The 16,904-nt window shown below is 39.1% G+C and overlaps 1 protein-coding gene across 1 annotated transcript; it reads right to left on the reverse strand.

Annotated features, from left to right (window-relative positions):
- Positions 1-10,216: 10,216 nt before the first annotated feature.
- LOC117058919 (vomeronasal type-2 receptor 26-like) lies at positions 10,217-15,998 on the reverse strand. The gene is made up of 4 exons (XM_033170334.1): positions 15,708-15,998; positions 12,788-13,015; positions 11,863-11,989; positions 10,217-11,118 (listed from the first exon to the last, which is right to left on the reverse strand). Exons 1-4 carry the CDS (start codon positions 15,996-15,998, stop codon positions 10,217-10,219), a joined length of 1,548 nt encoding a protein of 515 aa, XP_033026225.1.
- Positions 15,999-16,904: the final 906 nt, after the last annotated feature.

Consider the following 16,904-nt stretch of genomic DNA (forward strand, 5'->3'; position numbering starts at 1 on the left):
TCAGGGTAAGTCAGCCTGATGCCTTTCGTGGTCCCCTGTTGATTAGTTTTCACTGTCCTGGAAGTTTAGTTTGGGGTGCTGCACTGCTGCAGTGTATCATCTTCCATGTGTTTCTAGTGCTAGTTAGCATCTACAAAAAGTGGTCATTTGGAGATTAAGGCTAATGTGTCATAAGAACTCTGATGACACCTAGCTCCATTTCTAAGTAATATCTAAATAAGAAGAAGCTAACTACCGGCATGGTGCACCTAGAGATCGGGTTGGGGAAATGGCTCTGCTTTGGTCAAGCGTTCCTGTCATGGGGAAAGAGGGGGGGTCAAGAGCAACGTAACCCCCCCGAGAAAAAATTGGAGAGGAGGTTTTCAATTGAAAAACACTGAGCTGTGCAACAAAAGGATTTTCTGCTTCTCCAGTATTATCTCCAGCTTTAAACAGTGTGGAAGGGAGCAGAAGAATCCCAGCACCAAACTGGATGCACTCTCAACCGCGAGATGCCCCAGGACCTGGCAAAGATAGCACCAGGATTCTCAAGAAAAAATCTGAAGCTGCAAACATTGTGTGCCCAGGCAGAGTCCCCCAAACCCCGGGCAGCCCCTGCAGGAAATAATGACACGTGGCAACGCTCTATTGGATTAAATTGGCCACAACTTTATACTCTATAATATCTCTTTATTATTTAAAATCATAACGAATAACACATCATCAAACATTAACACACATGATTACATACATATCAGATTACATTCATACATGAATACATACCTATATACATACATTACATTCATATCTTCGAACATCCTATAGAAACCCATTTATTCTTACCTATCTTGCACTACTTCATTCAATCTTGAAACTTCCAATTATCCTTCTTGTATTTCTTGTTAAATTTATAACATTACGTACAGTTTTTATTCTTTTTCTTTCCTCTTACTATTTTCACATACTCTCCATTTGATTTTAAGGTTCAATCTTGATCTGCCTTTAGGATTTCAGTTAAACCACTCTCTGCTAAGTACTCTTTAAATATCCTCCATTCCCTCCAGACTGCCTGATTCGTCTGTCCTCTTAATTTGCCCGTTAATTTGGCTAGTTGTAAGTATTCAATCATTAGGTTTTGCCAATCGGCTATAGATGGTATTTCCTTACTTTTCCAATTTCTGGCCACTAGCATTCTCGCAGCTGTGGTGCCGTACATACATAATATTCTCTTCTCTTTTTTAATCTCCTCTGGCAAAATACTTATCAGGAATATTTCTGGTCTTTTTTAAAAATTAATTTTTGTCAATTTTTTCAGTTCTTCATAAATCAGGTTCCAGTAGTTGTTTAGTTTTGGACACGCCCACCACATATGTTTGTAAGACCCAATTTCATTTCTGCACCTCCAACACAATGGGGATCCATTCTTGTACATTTTCGTTATTTTTTCTGGGGTGAGATGCCACCTATACATCATTTTCAGTATATGTTCTTTTAGATTGTAACAAGCTGTGAACTTTAGGTCCTCCCGCCACAATCTTTCCCATTGTTCCATTAGTATATTATACCCAAAGTCTTGTGCCCACCTCACCATTACAGATTTTACCTCCTCTTCTTTCAAATCCCATTCTAACAATATGTTATAGATCAACGAGATATGCTTCCCCTTGCTTTGGAGTACTTCTTTCTCAAATCTGGATTTTTCTTTTGCCAAACCATTTCTTTTATCTATTGTAAATCTTTGGTAAATTTGAAAATATTGCAGCCAATCATTTAGGTGTTCCTTTATTTCTTCATATTTTTTCAGATGGAACTCATTCTCTTTTTCTTCTAGTAACATTCGATATGTGGCCCTTCCTCCCTCCATATTTGTTTTTTTGATTGTTATTACCTCTATAGGTGATGTCCAGAGCGGGATTTTTGGCTCTAAAATTCCTTTATATTTTGTCCAAACTGAATATAATGATTTCCGGATCAAATGATTCAGAAAGCCTTTGTGGACCTTCACCTTTTCATATAGAAGGTAGGAGTGCCAGCCATATCTGTTTTCAGCACCTTCCAAGTCCAATAGCTCGTAATCTTTTAGTAGTATCCAATCCCTTATCCAATTTAGTGCTGCAGCTGCATGATATAGTTCTAGATTAGGCATGGCGAATCCTCCCCTTTCTTTCCTGTCAGTCAGTAGCTCAAACTTTATTCTTGGTCTTTTTCCATTCCATACAAATTTCGCTAGATCTTTCTTCCATTCTTTAAAAACTCTCATACCCCCCAATATCGGTATTGCCTGGAATAGAAATAACATTTTGGGGAGGATGTTCATCTTAACCACCGATATTCTTCCCCATAGTGAAAGATTTAGTTTATTCCAGACCTCCATATTTGTCTTTATTTCTCTCCATGCTTTTTTGTAATTATCATCCACGAGATTGATACTTTTAGGTGTTATGTTTATTCCTAGATATTTGGCTTTATTTTTAATTTCCAATCCTGTTAATTGATGTAATTCTTCTTTCTCATATTTATCCAAATTTTTAGTCATCAGGGTGGTTTTCTGATAATTTATTTTTAGCCCCGCCACCTTACCATATTCCTTAATTATATCTAATGCTATCGGTATATTCTCTTTTGGATCTTGCGTCGTAATTATTAAATCGTCGGCGAATGCCCTTACTTTATATGTGTTCTTTCCCACTACGATTCCTTTTAGTTTTCTTTCCTTTCTGATGTTATTCAATAGGACCTCTAGTAATATTACAAAAAGCAAGGGTGAAAGAGGACACCCTTGCCTAGTTCCTTTAGTTATTTTGAAGCTGTCTGTTACGTTCCCATTTATTATTAACCTCGCTCTCTGTTGATTATAGATTGCCTCTATAGCCCTCCTCATATTCTCCTTTAATCCAATTTTTTCTATTTGTCTTATCATAAATTCCCAGGAGACATTATCAAATGCCTTTTCAGCGTCCAGCAGCAACAATGCTGCTTTTTTGTCTATTTTAAACTCTAAATACTCCAGTATATCTATTATGTTCCTTGTATTATTTGAAATTTGTCTACCTGGTATAAATCCTGCTTGGTTGGGGTGTATTATATCCTTAATCACGTTTCTTAATCTGTTTGCAATCACCCCTGCAAACAGTTTGTAGTCACTGTTTAAGAGGGAAATTGGCCTGTAGTTTTTCATTAAGTCGAGGTCGGCATCCTGTTTGGGAAGAAGCGTAACGTATGCTTCTTTCCAGGAATCTGGTATGTTTCCTTTGATTAATATTTGGTTCATTAGGTCCTTTAATGGGTCGATTACGATTTCCTCCATTTTTTTTATAATATTCTGTCGGCAATCCGTCGGGTCCTGGTGATTTCCCGGGTTTACATTTTCTCATTACATTTCTAATCTCCTGTGCTGTAATTGGGGTGTCTATTTCTTTTGCTTTTTCCTCTATATTAATCTCTAATTTATGTTTCTCTAAATACTTATTTATTTCATTACTGTCTTCCTCTTTTTTCTTATATAATTCCTCATAGTACTTCAAAAAGTTTTCTGCTATCATCTGTGGTTTATTTATATATTTGTCCCCAATCTTTATTCTGTTTATCATTTTTTCATTTTTCCTTTTCTTCAATTGCCAAGCAAGAAATTTGCTTGGCTTGTTTGCAAACTCAAATTTATTTCGTTTCCAATTTTTTAGATTCCAATCCATCTCCTGTTCTATCTTTGTTTTGTATTCCGTTTTTAACATATTAATCTCTTTTATTAATTTTTTGTTTTTTGGGTTCTTATATAATTCCTTTTCTTTTCTATTCAATTCTTCGATTATTCTTTTTTTTCTTTTTCTTTTTCTCTTTTCTTCCTAATATTCTGTTTTATGAAGTAGCCTCTAATGTATGCTTTCCCTGTATCCCATATTATTCCTTGTTCTGTTTGCTTATCATTATTCATTTTAAAAAATTCCACTAATTCTTTTTTTGCACCTTCCAGAATTTTTTCATCATATAGTAGATCATCGTTTAACTTCCATCTTCTTATACCTGTTGTCCATTCTGGTCTTAGTTGGAGTAGGATTGCATTGTGGTCTGAAATTGTTCTTGGTTCTATTTTTATTTCCTTAATTCTATTCAGTAACTCTATTGATAACCAGATTGCGTCTATTCTACTCGCCATTTTTCTTGCATGTGAGAAATATGTATACTCTCTTTCTATTTCATTTTGGAACCTCCAACTATCTTTCATATCTAATTTCTCCACCATTCTGAAAAAGGTATGCAGTAATTTTCCTTGTTTTTTCTCCTCTCCTTTCCCCGTTCTATCTAATTGCGGGTTGGCTACCCCATTCAAGTCCCCCATCATCACCATTTTCCCTTCGGCAAAATCCATCATTTTGGATTCAATCTTTTTAAAGTATTCTACTTTTTTCCCGTTTGGTGCATATAATCCTATAATATATATTGGCTCGCCTCTATAGTTAATCTTGAGAATAACCATTCTTCCCTCTCCATCTGCAAAAATTAGTTGTGGCTCTAGACTTGGTCTTACGTAAATTACTACCCCCCTCTTCTTTTTCTCGTCTGCTGCAATAAATTCAGTTCCCAGTTTTGGGTCAATTAGTATTCTTTGGTGGTCTCTTTTTATGTGGGTTTCTTGTAGGCATATAATGTCTAATTTTTGTTTCAGTAATATGTGTCTTATCCTATTCCTTTTTACCTTATTATTTAAACCATTCATATTCCAAGATAGTATTTTGAGATTCATTTTATTGTATTAAACTTCAGACCGTTAGCTTAAAACTCTCTATTCGCTCTCGGAGCTACTTTCTTCTTGTGCTGTCCCTGGGTTGGGTTCTTTTCCTATTTGTAGTCTCTCTCCTCCTAATTCTGTCCTGTACCTCCCAAAGAAGAGATTAGCATCCTCAGGTGAATCAAACCTCCTCCTTTTCCCTTTGAAATTAAAGGATATTCCTTCAGGGTATTCCCACTTAAAGGAGATAGACTTTGCCTTCAATGCCTTCGTAAGAGATTGATACCTTTCTCTTTTTCTCAATAAACGAGGAGGAATTTCTTTCAACACTATTATGTTTCTTCCTTCTATCTTAAGAATCTTTCTCCTTCTGGTTTGTAAAATTTGATTTCTCAGCTTATTAGATTCAAAAGAAATCAGGCAATCTCCTGGCCACTTGTTTTCTTTCGCTTTCTTGGAGTTGACCCTGAACACCGTTTCTATACCCTCAGTCACTATTTCCTCTTGCATCTCTAACCAAGTTGCTATCTCTTTAATAATCGTTTTTTGTAGATTTTCTTCTGGCATTTCTGGGACACCCCTGAATCTGAGAATGTTCCCCTTAACTTGCATTTGCAACATCGACATGGCATCCCAGGTTGCCTCCTGTGTTATCCTAAACTCCTCCCTTTCCTTCCTTGCCCTTTCTCCTTCCCTTTTACACTCTTTAATTTCCTTATGAAATTTTTTAACAGTTTCTTCCAAAGTCTGTATTTTGTTTTTATTTTCCTGTATTGTCTTTACCAGTCCCTTATTCTCCTCTGTCAACTCCAATACTTGCGTCTTCAATTCTGCAATTGCCTTTGTATTACTCTCTATTTTTCCATTCATTTGATCTAGCTTCTCTTCAATTCCTTTCATGTTGTTATTTACTTCCACTTTTAAGTCATTGAATTCTTTCTTCATTTTTCCTATGTCTCCTCTTATATCTCCTCTTAAGCTCAGGATTAATTCTTTAATTTCCATGTCTTGTTCTGCCCCTGAGTTTCTTCTTGTGTTGTATTTCTTAGTTGTTGTCATTATACAGTCCACAATCCTGCAATTCCTTTAGTCCTTTAATTTCTTTTTATTCCTTTCTTTTCCCCAGATTTCAGTCACCTATGGTTTCACCAGTTTTTCTCCAGCTGCAATTACTCCTCTCACCTCTTGTGTCGCTGTCTCCTTCTCTTATTTTTCACCTTTCTTTTTTCCCACTTCTTTTCCTTGCAGTCCCACTGGTGACCACTGGTGTCGCTTTTCTCGGAGGCTCCCTCTCTTTGCTGGGTTTTTGGCTTTAGTTGTTTCCCCTTGCTTCTTTGTTAGTTACTTCCTTCTTCTTCTCCTTACATTTCCCCACCCTTCACAGCTCCACGCCGCTCCATCTTTGCCTCATGTAAGTCAATTACTTTGCTTCTTAAACAGGGAGTCTCTTTCCAATTTCCAATTTTTTCTGAATCCTTTTGAGAACTGAGAAGCTCCTTGTCGTTTGCTAGCACCAGGTTATCGGGTCTCAGAGAAAAAGCGTCTTTGCCTCTTTCCCTCTCTCTCCCTCTTTCCTTCTCCTTTCTTTCTTTTTATCTCATAATATGTTGGGGGGAAAAAGAGGTTCACAGTAGTATTATTTCATAGTCCATTTTCCGAATTGAACCTTTAGTTTCCTGTACTGGGTTCAGTTACACTAAGGATAATTTCCGTTTTCTTCCTGCTCCCCCCACGGTTTTACACTCGTCCTTCTAATCGGCTAGGTTTAATGTTTCAGTCCATAAATTCCGCCAATTAGGTAATGATCTGGGGGTGGTAAAAATTGGAAATTTTACCGCTCTCTCGCCGCTCCAGTATCCGGGGCTTTTTTCGCCGGGAGGTGCTTTAATCCTCGCTCCGAGTTCCTCCGCTCTCTCACCGTTAAGCCAGAGAATTCGGGGTTCTCGTCTGGCGCCGCTGGATCCTTCGGTTGAGGGTCACCCCCTCAAGCCTTTCTTGGGGTTGCGTAAATTGGCCACAACTTTATTAATATTCAGATGTAGGGAGACCTTGGCTCAGTCAATTGGGCGTTTATCCTTCCCAGCCCCCCAGCTGGGGTTCTGGGTAATATCAGGATTATCCAGCATGTGTAGGCTAACTCTGGAGAACATATGTTCAAGCAGATAGTCCACCCCACCCCCTGTTAGTCGCCACTGGAGGGGGAGGGCAATGACGACCTCTGGGCATATGGGCCAATGCCTCCCCCTGAGACCCTTTTAACGGGAACCCTGTTATTGCCGGCGCAATGGGGGTGGGGGTCACTGCTCCACACACCCCATTTTGTAGATGACTAAAGGATTCCACTTACTGGGGCAGAATTTCACCAGCATGTTATGGCACTGTTGATGAAAGAACTGAACTGCCTGCTTGGGATCAGAATACTTAAAAGATGCCCTTCCCAAAGTGAAGAACTGAATTTAAGGATGTCCAAATATCCCTCTAGAAGCTTAATGGGAAGAGGGGACTAGTCTTCAAAGTGTATTGAGCAGAAGTATGTGAATGTCCGTGGGAAGGTGGGAATGGTCCCTTGATTCCCAGGCTGTGTTTTGAAGGGAGATGGTTCAATGTTTCCATGACAGAAATCTTCAGATTAGATAGATCTGCCAAATGGTTTTCATCAATTTCCTCTCAAAAATTGCCACAGAGACCAGAAGAAAGAGCCTTCATCTCTCTTCTTCAACCATCTCTCATTTTCAAAATAATGTAGCAACCATAGTTTAAACAATTTCCTCCTCCATTTTCACTCAGCCCATGGAAAACAGTTTTTAACATTTATAATGCAATGATGATAGAAGAGTACAATTATTTTCATTATTGATGTAGAAAAATATTTCTGGACTCCTACAAATATAATCATGGGGGAAAATGTGACATTTCATGAGATGGAAAGTGGAAAAAATTCAGATGATACAGTGAAAAGCAGAGCTAAATTCATATTTTACGGAGAAATGTAGAGCTGAGTTCCTAATAGCAGTGCAGCACCCCATAAGATTACCACGAAGCTTGCAGATCTTGAAATGCAAAACTTTCATCCCCCTCAATTGCTCTGTGCTTTGATGTGGACTAGTAAATGGGATGCAAAGCATGTGCCACAACATAGACAGCCTTGTAGATCTTCTATCTGTGGCCAGTCATGAGCAGTTCAAACTGAGGTCCAGGAAGGCTTTCCAGCCTCTTCTCTCTAGTACACACTTTATTGTTCTGCAATATATGACACAATAAAAACCAAACATGTTTCATACAAATTACTAAAGAAAATACTGCAAAGAGGGAGGAGGAGTAACAGGAATGCAAGAAAAAGAAGAAAGAGGAAGAATAAGGAAAAAGAAAAATTAATATCTATATAGGCGTGAAGGATAGGCGTGCCTGGCGTGCTCTGGTCCATGGGGTCACAAAGAGTCAGACACGACCGAACGACTGAACAACAACAACAAGCTTCCATTACCTTTCTATGTTGATCATCGAATGATATACTAAGAAAGGAGTCTTACTGGCTCTCATCTAGGAAAGCCTCCTCCTTTCTCAGCCTCCCACCCTGAGAAATAATGCACAATAAATTTGTGGCAGGGTCCAGATGTGTCATCCAGAAGGGGAAAATTATACTATTGCAACAATAACCATGAAAGAAAGAGGTTCAATAAAGTTGCAATTCAAATATATTGCTGAAAATCAAAGAGATTATACAGAATCTGAGTTGAAGGAACCCTGATGATCATCTAATTGAAGAAGAAGAAGAAGAAAAAGAAGAAGAAGAAGAAGAAGTGGTGTTTGGATTTGATATTCCGCTTTATCACTACCTGAAGGAGTCTCAAAGCTAACATTCTCCTTTCCCTTCCACCCCTACAACAAACACTCTGTGAGGTGAGTGGGGCTGAGAGACTTCAAAGAAGTGTGACTAACCCAGGGTCACCCAACAGCTGCATGTGGAGGAGCGGATACACGAACCCGGTTCACCAGATTACGAGTCTACCACTACACCACACTGGCTCTCTAGTTCAGGCATAGTCAAACTCCGGCCCTCCAGATGTTTGAGACTACAATTCCCATCTTCCATGATCACTTGTCCTGTTAGCTGGGGATGATGGGAATCGTAGTCCCAAATATCTGAAGGGCCGGAGTTTGCCTATGCCTGATCTGGTCCAACCCCTGCAATGCAGGCCTGTGCGGCTGTCCTTCACATGAATCAAACCTGCAACCTTGGCATTATCAGCACCATGCTCCAACAAACCAAGCTATCCGACTGCCTTATCCTCTGCGGAAGTCAAGATGATGTACATGGTTCTCCCCATCCTCAATTTAGTCTTACATCAGCCCTATGTGGTAGGGTATGCTGAGAGAGAGAAAACAGCTAGTTCAAAGACATAGAGCAGAGCTTTCTAAACTTTGTGTCATAACATGTTAGTGTTTCAGCTGCAATGTGTAGGTGTGTCACACAAATGGTCCCCACACTCGGTCCAGGGCTGGAAAGGGGTTACTTTAACATTCAGTTTGCAAGTAAAACTGAATTATTTTGTCAGAAAATGATGTATATTTAAAAACTGTTTCACCAACATGAAAAATTTGTAAAAATTTCAAATAGAGTGGGCTTCATGACATGGGGATTCGAACCCCATATGACAACCATAATGACATAATGGCAACCATAATGAGTCAAACTGGGGACCACCCACATCCCATCCTAGATGTTGTCCTGAATAGGCTTTGGGACATGGCTAATCTTTAATTTTGCTTTTAAAATAAATAATTCACTTCTACAATGTGTTTGTTCTTTTTAAATATTTTTAATGAATTTTAGTAACCAGAAACAGGCTACATAAAAAATAGGAAAAGAAATTAGCTTTAAAAGAAAAAGAGGGGGAAAGAATAAGCTGTCATAATTGGCAATAAAGAGATTTGGATATAGCAATGTGATATTCTAAGTCAATAATAAAACCTGGTACATCACATTCCTCAAAAATCTCACTATCTGAATACAATACATTCACAGGAAATTTTTTGTTAGGTGGCAATTTACACAATGAGCCAACAATTTCCATGAATTCCAATGGGAATATTTCTAATGTGTTGTCAGTCTCAAAATTTTGACCCCCCCCCAAAGGGTAAAAAACCCAGGAAAACCCTCTGAAACCTTCTAAAAAAAGGAAGAAAACTCTGCTTAAGAGTCAGACACGACTGAACGACTTAACAACAACACTAAACACAAGTCCAACGGTTTGGAGATATGAAACTATGGTGTATATAACAAGATTTGGGTACTAATTACTCACAGTAGAGTAAGTGAATTTTTGTATAAAAAGCATTTGGATACTGAGACCTGTGTGCATAAAATAAAATAAAACAAGTGGCGAAAAAGTAATCTAAAGTACTTTTGCTATTGTAATATATAAAGGGGGGGGTGGAGAGAGTGTTTGGTATTGTACTCTTACTTATCACACATTTAAAATTTACCACAGTGAGGGGGAAAACAATTGTTCAATACTTTTTTCTTATAAGTTGCTCCCTGTTGTTCAGTTCTGGCCTCAGAATGATGATGTAGCATTTAGGGGCAAAAATGCAGCCCAATAACCCAGCACTGGAGGCCAAGATGGAGAAGATTTCCACAGCCACCATGTATTTTCCACTTGTGCTCAGGTAGGCTGGAAAAAAAGACAGCCAAACACTGCAAAAGAGCAACATGCTGAATGTAATGAACTTGGCTTCATTGAAACTGTCAGGTAACTTGCGGGCTGCAAATGCGGCAACGAAGCTGGCAATGGCCAAGAGGCCCATGTAGCCCAGGACACAGTAGAACATGGTCACTGAGCCTTCATTACATTGCACAATGATTTCTTCTGTTAAAGAGTGCATGTCCAAATCAGGGAATGGGGGACATGTCATCAGCCACACAGTACAGATAGTTGATTGAATAAGAGAACAGTGAATCACAACTGCGTAGGCCAGTCTTTTCCCTACCCACTTCCTCATGCTGGATCCTGGCTTGGTGGCCATGAAAGCTAGAACGACGGTGACAGTTTTGGCCAGCACACAAGAAATGACCATTGAGAAGATGATGCCAAATGTTGGTTGCCGGAGGAGGCAAGAGACTTTGCTGGGTTCTCCCAGAAATAACAATGAAGAGAGGAAACAGAGCAGGAGAGAGACAAGGAGAAAGTAGGTGAGGTCCCGGTTGTTGGCCTTGACCATGGGAGTGTCTCTGTACTTAATGAATGTTCTTAGTACCAAAGCAGTGATGAGGAAGAGAGAAAGAGCAACTGATGTTAAACTGATCCCTAATGGTTCTTCATAAAAAAGGAAGCTTATCATTTTCTCAATACAGGCAGTTTTGTTCTTGTTTGGATACTGAACTTTTGGGCATCTGAAGCAATCATTCATATCTGAAAATTAAAAAGGTCAAATTTCAATATTGATTCAACAGTACTTTGTCTTCCATGTGACCGCTTTGGTGACATGAAATTCAATCTATTGGATCCATCTGTTATAGTGTTTATATATAAATGCTTTGTTCTCACTTATTCTTAAGGTTATTATAGGTTGTCTGCTAGGTTGATAATATCTGAGTAGAAATCCTTCAAACTGTCTTTGGGATAAGTAAATAAGAGTCAATGACCCACCTCATCCAGCTTCCTGTTCTTTCAGTGGCCAACTAAATTCTTATGGGAAGCTTGCAAGCAGGACCTGAGTGAAACAGAAGTCTTCCCCATCTCTTATACTTCCCAGAAACTGGTATTTGGAAAAATACAGCCTTCAAGCATGAAGGCCCAGCAAAGACATCTGAGGTCATAGCCATTGATACCTTATCCTACATGAGATTGTCCATTCCTCCTTTGAAGCATTCAAAATTTGTGCCCATCACTGACTCTTGAGGGAACATATGTCATAGCTTTATCAAGTACTTCATGAAGAAGTTAACATTATTTTGCCCATTCTGAATCATCCAACACTCAAATTCCTTAGATGCCCCCAAGCTCTAGTGTTATGAGAATTGTAATCTTTATTTTTTATCCAATTTGTCAATCCCTTGCATGACTTTATCCATTTTTATCATGTGCTCCAACTCACACACACCTCTCCGGTCCGTGTCCTCATAGGATGGAAAATATGATTTCTACATAACTTACCCTCGTGGTTTGAAATTTCCCCTTCTGGACATGGAACACAACCATAGCAACAAAACTTTTCCCCTTCTTTCTTTTTCTTCTGATTCCCAGGGTGGCAGTGGTCATTACACAGAGAAAGGGGAATCACCTATGCATAGCAGAAAAACAGTTTAGGAGATCGGAGAAACTGATTGCTTATTTGACTTCTCTTAATGGAGTTCAACCCTCAGCAAAAAAGGGGGGTTAATATAAGCAGCTGCCATACGCAGCTGCATTAACTATGAGCCCCATTATTTGGGATCCCCTCCAAACCTATGACAAACTTTGTAATCATTCTGTAACACAAACTCCACATTTTGCAGTGCAAATCAAACACTGTCTATATTCCACAACAAGGTGCTACACTGGTCACCCCAAATCCAATATTGTCCAATCCACTCCAAACCTGTGCCAAAGTTTTGCATTCATGGATTGGGATGACCAGTAAGGCGCCTGGTTTGGCAGGTAAGCCTCACGGTTTGAGGGCTGGCCAAAATGCAGTTTGTTCTGCAAAATGCTGCAAAACAATTGAAAAACAGCTCAAGAGATGCAAGGGATTGAACCTGGGACCTTTCACCAGAAATATGAGGTCTATTACTGAGTTATTACCTCTATACGATAGAAAAAGAGATTAGCGAATGGGCGGCTATGAAGCAATTTCATTTGGATATGCCAACGCTTTGCTTTTTATATATGAAAATAAAAAAAAATTACTTCTACAGAAATGCAGGGTCCTCCCCTCCCCTTGGCATTTCAAAGCAGCATCAAATTTGAATGTGCTAGGAAACCACATTTTCCCTCTGCCCTATCAGATACAAAAAGCAGTGTTAAAGAAAATGTCATTTTCTGACACCCAAAGAATACATCATAAGAACAGTGGTGACGAAAGGATTCCTGGAATAGAGACCTGATTAAATCCTCTGTGCCACACAAGCATATCTTCATGAATGATGAATGCTTCTCCTTCAAGAGCATCAGGATTAACTGCTCCAACTTTCATTCGAAGGAAGGACTTGTTTGGGAATGTGATCATGTTCGTGATGTCAAATCCACCTCTCATTTCCCTTTTATCATTAAAGGACATTGTTTCTCCTGCTGAGTTGTTAAATAAAATATCTTGCAGAAAACAGTGGAGCTGATTCAAAGAGGAAAAGGAAAAATAAGAAATATATATATAATACACATATAGTGAAGGCCAAATATAAAAAAACGAGTGGATGGAAATGTTATAACAAAGCTACAGAAGGCTAAAATACTGTGCATGCTAAACATGCAGGTAAAGGGGCACTCACAAAATATTATCACTATAAAAATATCACATTTCATGATGTGTGGCATTGGAGTAATTGGCACACTGAAATACTATTTTGTTAGCATTATGTTACTCCCTTCTTTATGAATATTGCTTATGGATCTGAACCTAACACAGAACAAGTAGGAAAAATGAGCTATTTTCATATAGCAGACAGAAAAGTTACAAAATGGTATCACTTTTAACATGTCCTATTTAATAAAATTCGGGCTTCAGGTAATTGTCTCGTTGAAATAATATTTTGCAACATGTTACCTGCCAAGGTGGCAGATCTTGAAGTTCAAACCTTTTGTCTCCCGCCATTGCTCTGTGCTTTGATCTGAATGAATAAATGGCATGCAAAGCATGAGCCACAAAAAAGACAGCATTGTAGATATTGTAGCTGTGGCCAGTCATGCCAATTTCAAACACATGTCCAGGAAGACATTCTAACTTCTCCTCCCCTGTACATGTTTCAATATCTTGCATGAGCAGATCTGGAAATGTACAGTCAAATGCTTGCTCCCAGAAGTCCTTGAGAAAACCATCACTTGAATTCCAGTAAGGTTTTATGATCTGAAGAAATTCATGGAACTCAAGAAGCTCTTTTGAGTGAATGGTGAAGGAAATGGCACCTTGAAAGAGATCAAGATCCCAAGACTTTTGAAAACTCAGTAATGCGAAATCAATCTGTGTTGTCATGATCCACACCTTTCTAAATGATGTGCTTTCCTTATTTTCAGGATCTCGTAGAAATATAACAGATCTCAGCCAGGCCAATGTCAGAGAATCTCCATAGACAATGAATGCATTGACTTTATCATTTGTGACATCCACATAATAATTATCGAGCATGTTGAAAATTTCAGCCACTAAGTCAAAACGAGCTACTTTTTCCATTCTTCGTATGAACGCTGAACAGATTCCATGTTGGTAAAGCAATGGCTCCATAGTCTGCAAGAAATTTTCTCCTCCATTGTCATCTGTAACATAGAGTCCAACCCATGTCCATCCAAAATGGTGAAGCAAATTGATAACTGCCATATACTGATGAGCTTCATTGGGCACCATGCGGTAAAAGGAAAGGAAGTGATCTATATCACTCTCCTCTTGGGGGAATGAGCCATATGAAAGCTACAAGTAAAAGAACAGACATAATAATGGTACCTAAGTATCAACAATTATTTTGAGCATGTGGGTCTTCATTCAAGAAATGTTTGTTGAAGCAATTTTGAGGTTTCCAGACAGTTAAACTGAAGGATGCTTCCAGCTGAATACTCTAGAGTTGTGGCAACATTTTCAAATTTCTGGATATTTTATTTCATAAAGCATTTATGTCTTGTCAAATATGTCCCTTTGTTTCATTTACAGAGTGCAATCCTATTGTGCAATTACTCTGTGGAAATTTAGGATTTGGGAGAAACCGCACTAGTTGGATTAACCCTAGATACAGAGGTACCTCGGGTTACAGATGCTTCAGGTTAGAGATGCTTCAGGTTACAGACTCTGCTAACCCAGAAATAGTACTTTGGGTTAAGAACTTTGCTTCAGGATGAGAACAGAAATTGCGCAGCGGCAGGGTGACAGCATCAGGAGGCCCCATTAGCTAAAGTGGTACCTCAGGTTGAGAACCGTTAAGAACAGACCTCCAGAGCGAATTAAGTTCTTAATCCAAGGTACCACTGCATATCTTTGCAATGTCTGATAGACTGGCAAAATTCCTCAATGCACCAGCAGAATGCTTATCTAGTTCAGCTGTTGGGAATCATGTATAAGATGCACATGGCAGAGGAAGATATAACAGTTATCTTTGATCTATAAGGGTTAAAGAACTGTGGTTCACATACACAAAGTGCTGTATGTGTGTGTGGCAGATATTATGTGGATGCCAGTGTACTTTCATGCATGGTGGTATGTTGGCACCCTGTGCTCCTTCCAGCCACTCTCTCTGGGGTGTATTCTAAGTTGGAGAGTTGTCATGACCTATGACTGCTGCAATGGAATGCCTGGCAGGGGGACAGACTATTGGTTGAGCACAGACTATTTCCTTGGCAGGAGAACTACCATTGTCTAATTCAGAGCCACATTGGTTGGAGGATACATCCCTCCGTAGTCCTCTGACTCAGATGATGAGTACAATACAAAAGCTCTGTCTCTCCAGACTTGCAGAACTCAAATAGTACAAAATAAATTAGGGCCCTAATTAGAGTCATCCAGGCTCTCCAGGAGCCTAAGGTCAACTTTGTAAGTCTTCAGGTGGTCCTGGCCTCTTGCAAAGACAACTTCACTTCCAGTTCATGGGGTGGCACAGGGTGGTTGTGTTGGAAGTGTTCAAAGTGCTGAATGCTCTCTGCTTTCACTGGTGTAGCAATCTCTACTGTTAAGGAATAATCTATGTTTCTGATAGACATTCTAGCTTGAAATGCTTCAGCATCAGTCACACTCACTTTCTGAATATCAAAATCATTTTTGGAATGGTAAGAGAAGAGTGTGATTTTTGGGACAAAAAAATCATGTCCCTGTGCATAAAACCTACTTGTGGAATCTTGTAGAGCCTTAAGGTATCAGCCATATGGAAGGAGGTATCAGAGTTAAGTCCTCCGATTACAGCTATGAGGTTTTTCTGCGAGTCACATTTGTAGTTGGGAGCAAATCTATGCATTTTAAAGAGCAGGTCCATAGTATTACGATAGGTCATCCTTGCATCATAATAGCTGTCATAGATGTGGAAGCCCAGTGTGACATTGGGCAAGAGGTTGGGATTCTCATTTATCACTTTTACAGCAAATGCCAAGGCCAGGATGTGCTGGTAGAATTTTGTTATCATGCTGCAAATGAGGTAAGTTTAAAGTTTCAGAGGAGAATTCTACAATGCAACAAATAGATAAAACAAATTGGCATTTCTGTTTCAAACAGATACATATTGTATTAACCTTGTCTTTTATGGTGGTTCTAAAATAATAAATATTAAACTCTTCAGCCCAAATAAAATATATACCATTCATCATGCCATCTCTGTATTATGTCATGTTTCACCTTTAATCTCAGTTGCCTGCCCCCCTCAAAAGACAACATCAATTTCCCCCTCTTTCTCGTTGTACTCAAACTGGCTATACCATTCTATGCATGTAGCTCAGGAAAGCAAAAATATTTCAAAGAAATTCACTCAAACAGTCCCTGATTCATGATATATGTTCTAGGAAGATTAAACAGAGTCTGTGCCTGAAGACTAGGTACAGCAGTATCATCTTCATCCTTCTCTTACTGGTCCTTATTACACATCCATTTGGTGCAATTATAACTAAGCATATGAACCACATCTACATATTGCTTTTCAAAATAGAAAGGATTCTCATTAATCACAAAGGTCAAGGCCATCATTTACTGCCTGCCGGCTTAGTAGAATGCACAATAGTAAATAAAGTACTGGGAAGGATTAATCCCAGAAATGAAGGGGGAGGGAGAGTCTCTTACTGTGGATTATCATCAAACAGATTCTGTGAAGGGTTTTGCTTGAATAAATCTTCAGTGATGGAATAATAGAACTGAGAGGCAACCCCACCGATGATGAGGCTCCCTGACTGGTACCACTCATGTGGAACAGGAAATGTATCAGTCTCATAGCTGCTTTGCACACAACAGGAGGCAGCAGAAAAAGCAAAGTGAATGACCACAGCACCCTTGTAGACAAGCGTCTCTGAAAACATGGGTGCTCTTGTGCTCATCAGCACCT

The sequence above is a fragment of the Lacerta agilis genome, chromosome 14, assembly GCF_009819535.1.
Source record: "Lacerta agilis isolate rLacAgi1 chromosome 14, rLacAgi1.pri, whole genome shotgun sequence".
NCBI lineage: Eukaryota > Metazoa > Chordata > Lepidosauria > Squamata > Lacertidae > Lacerta > Lacerta agilis.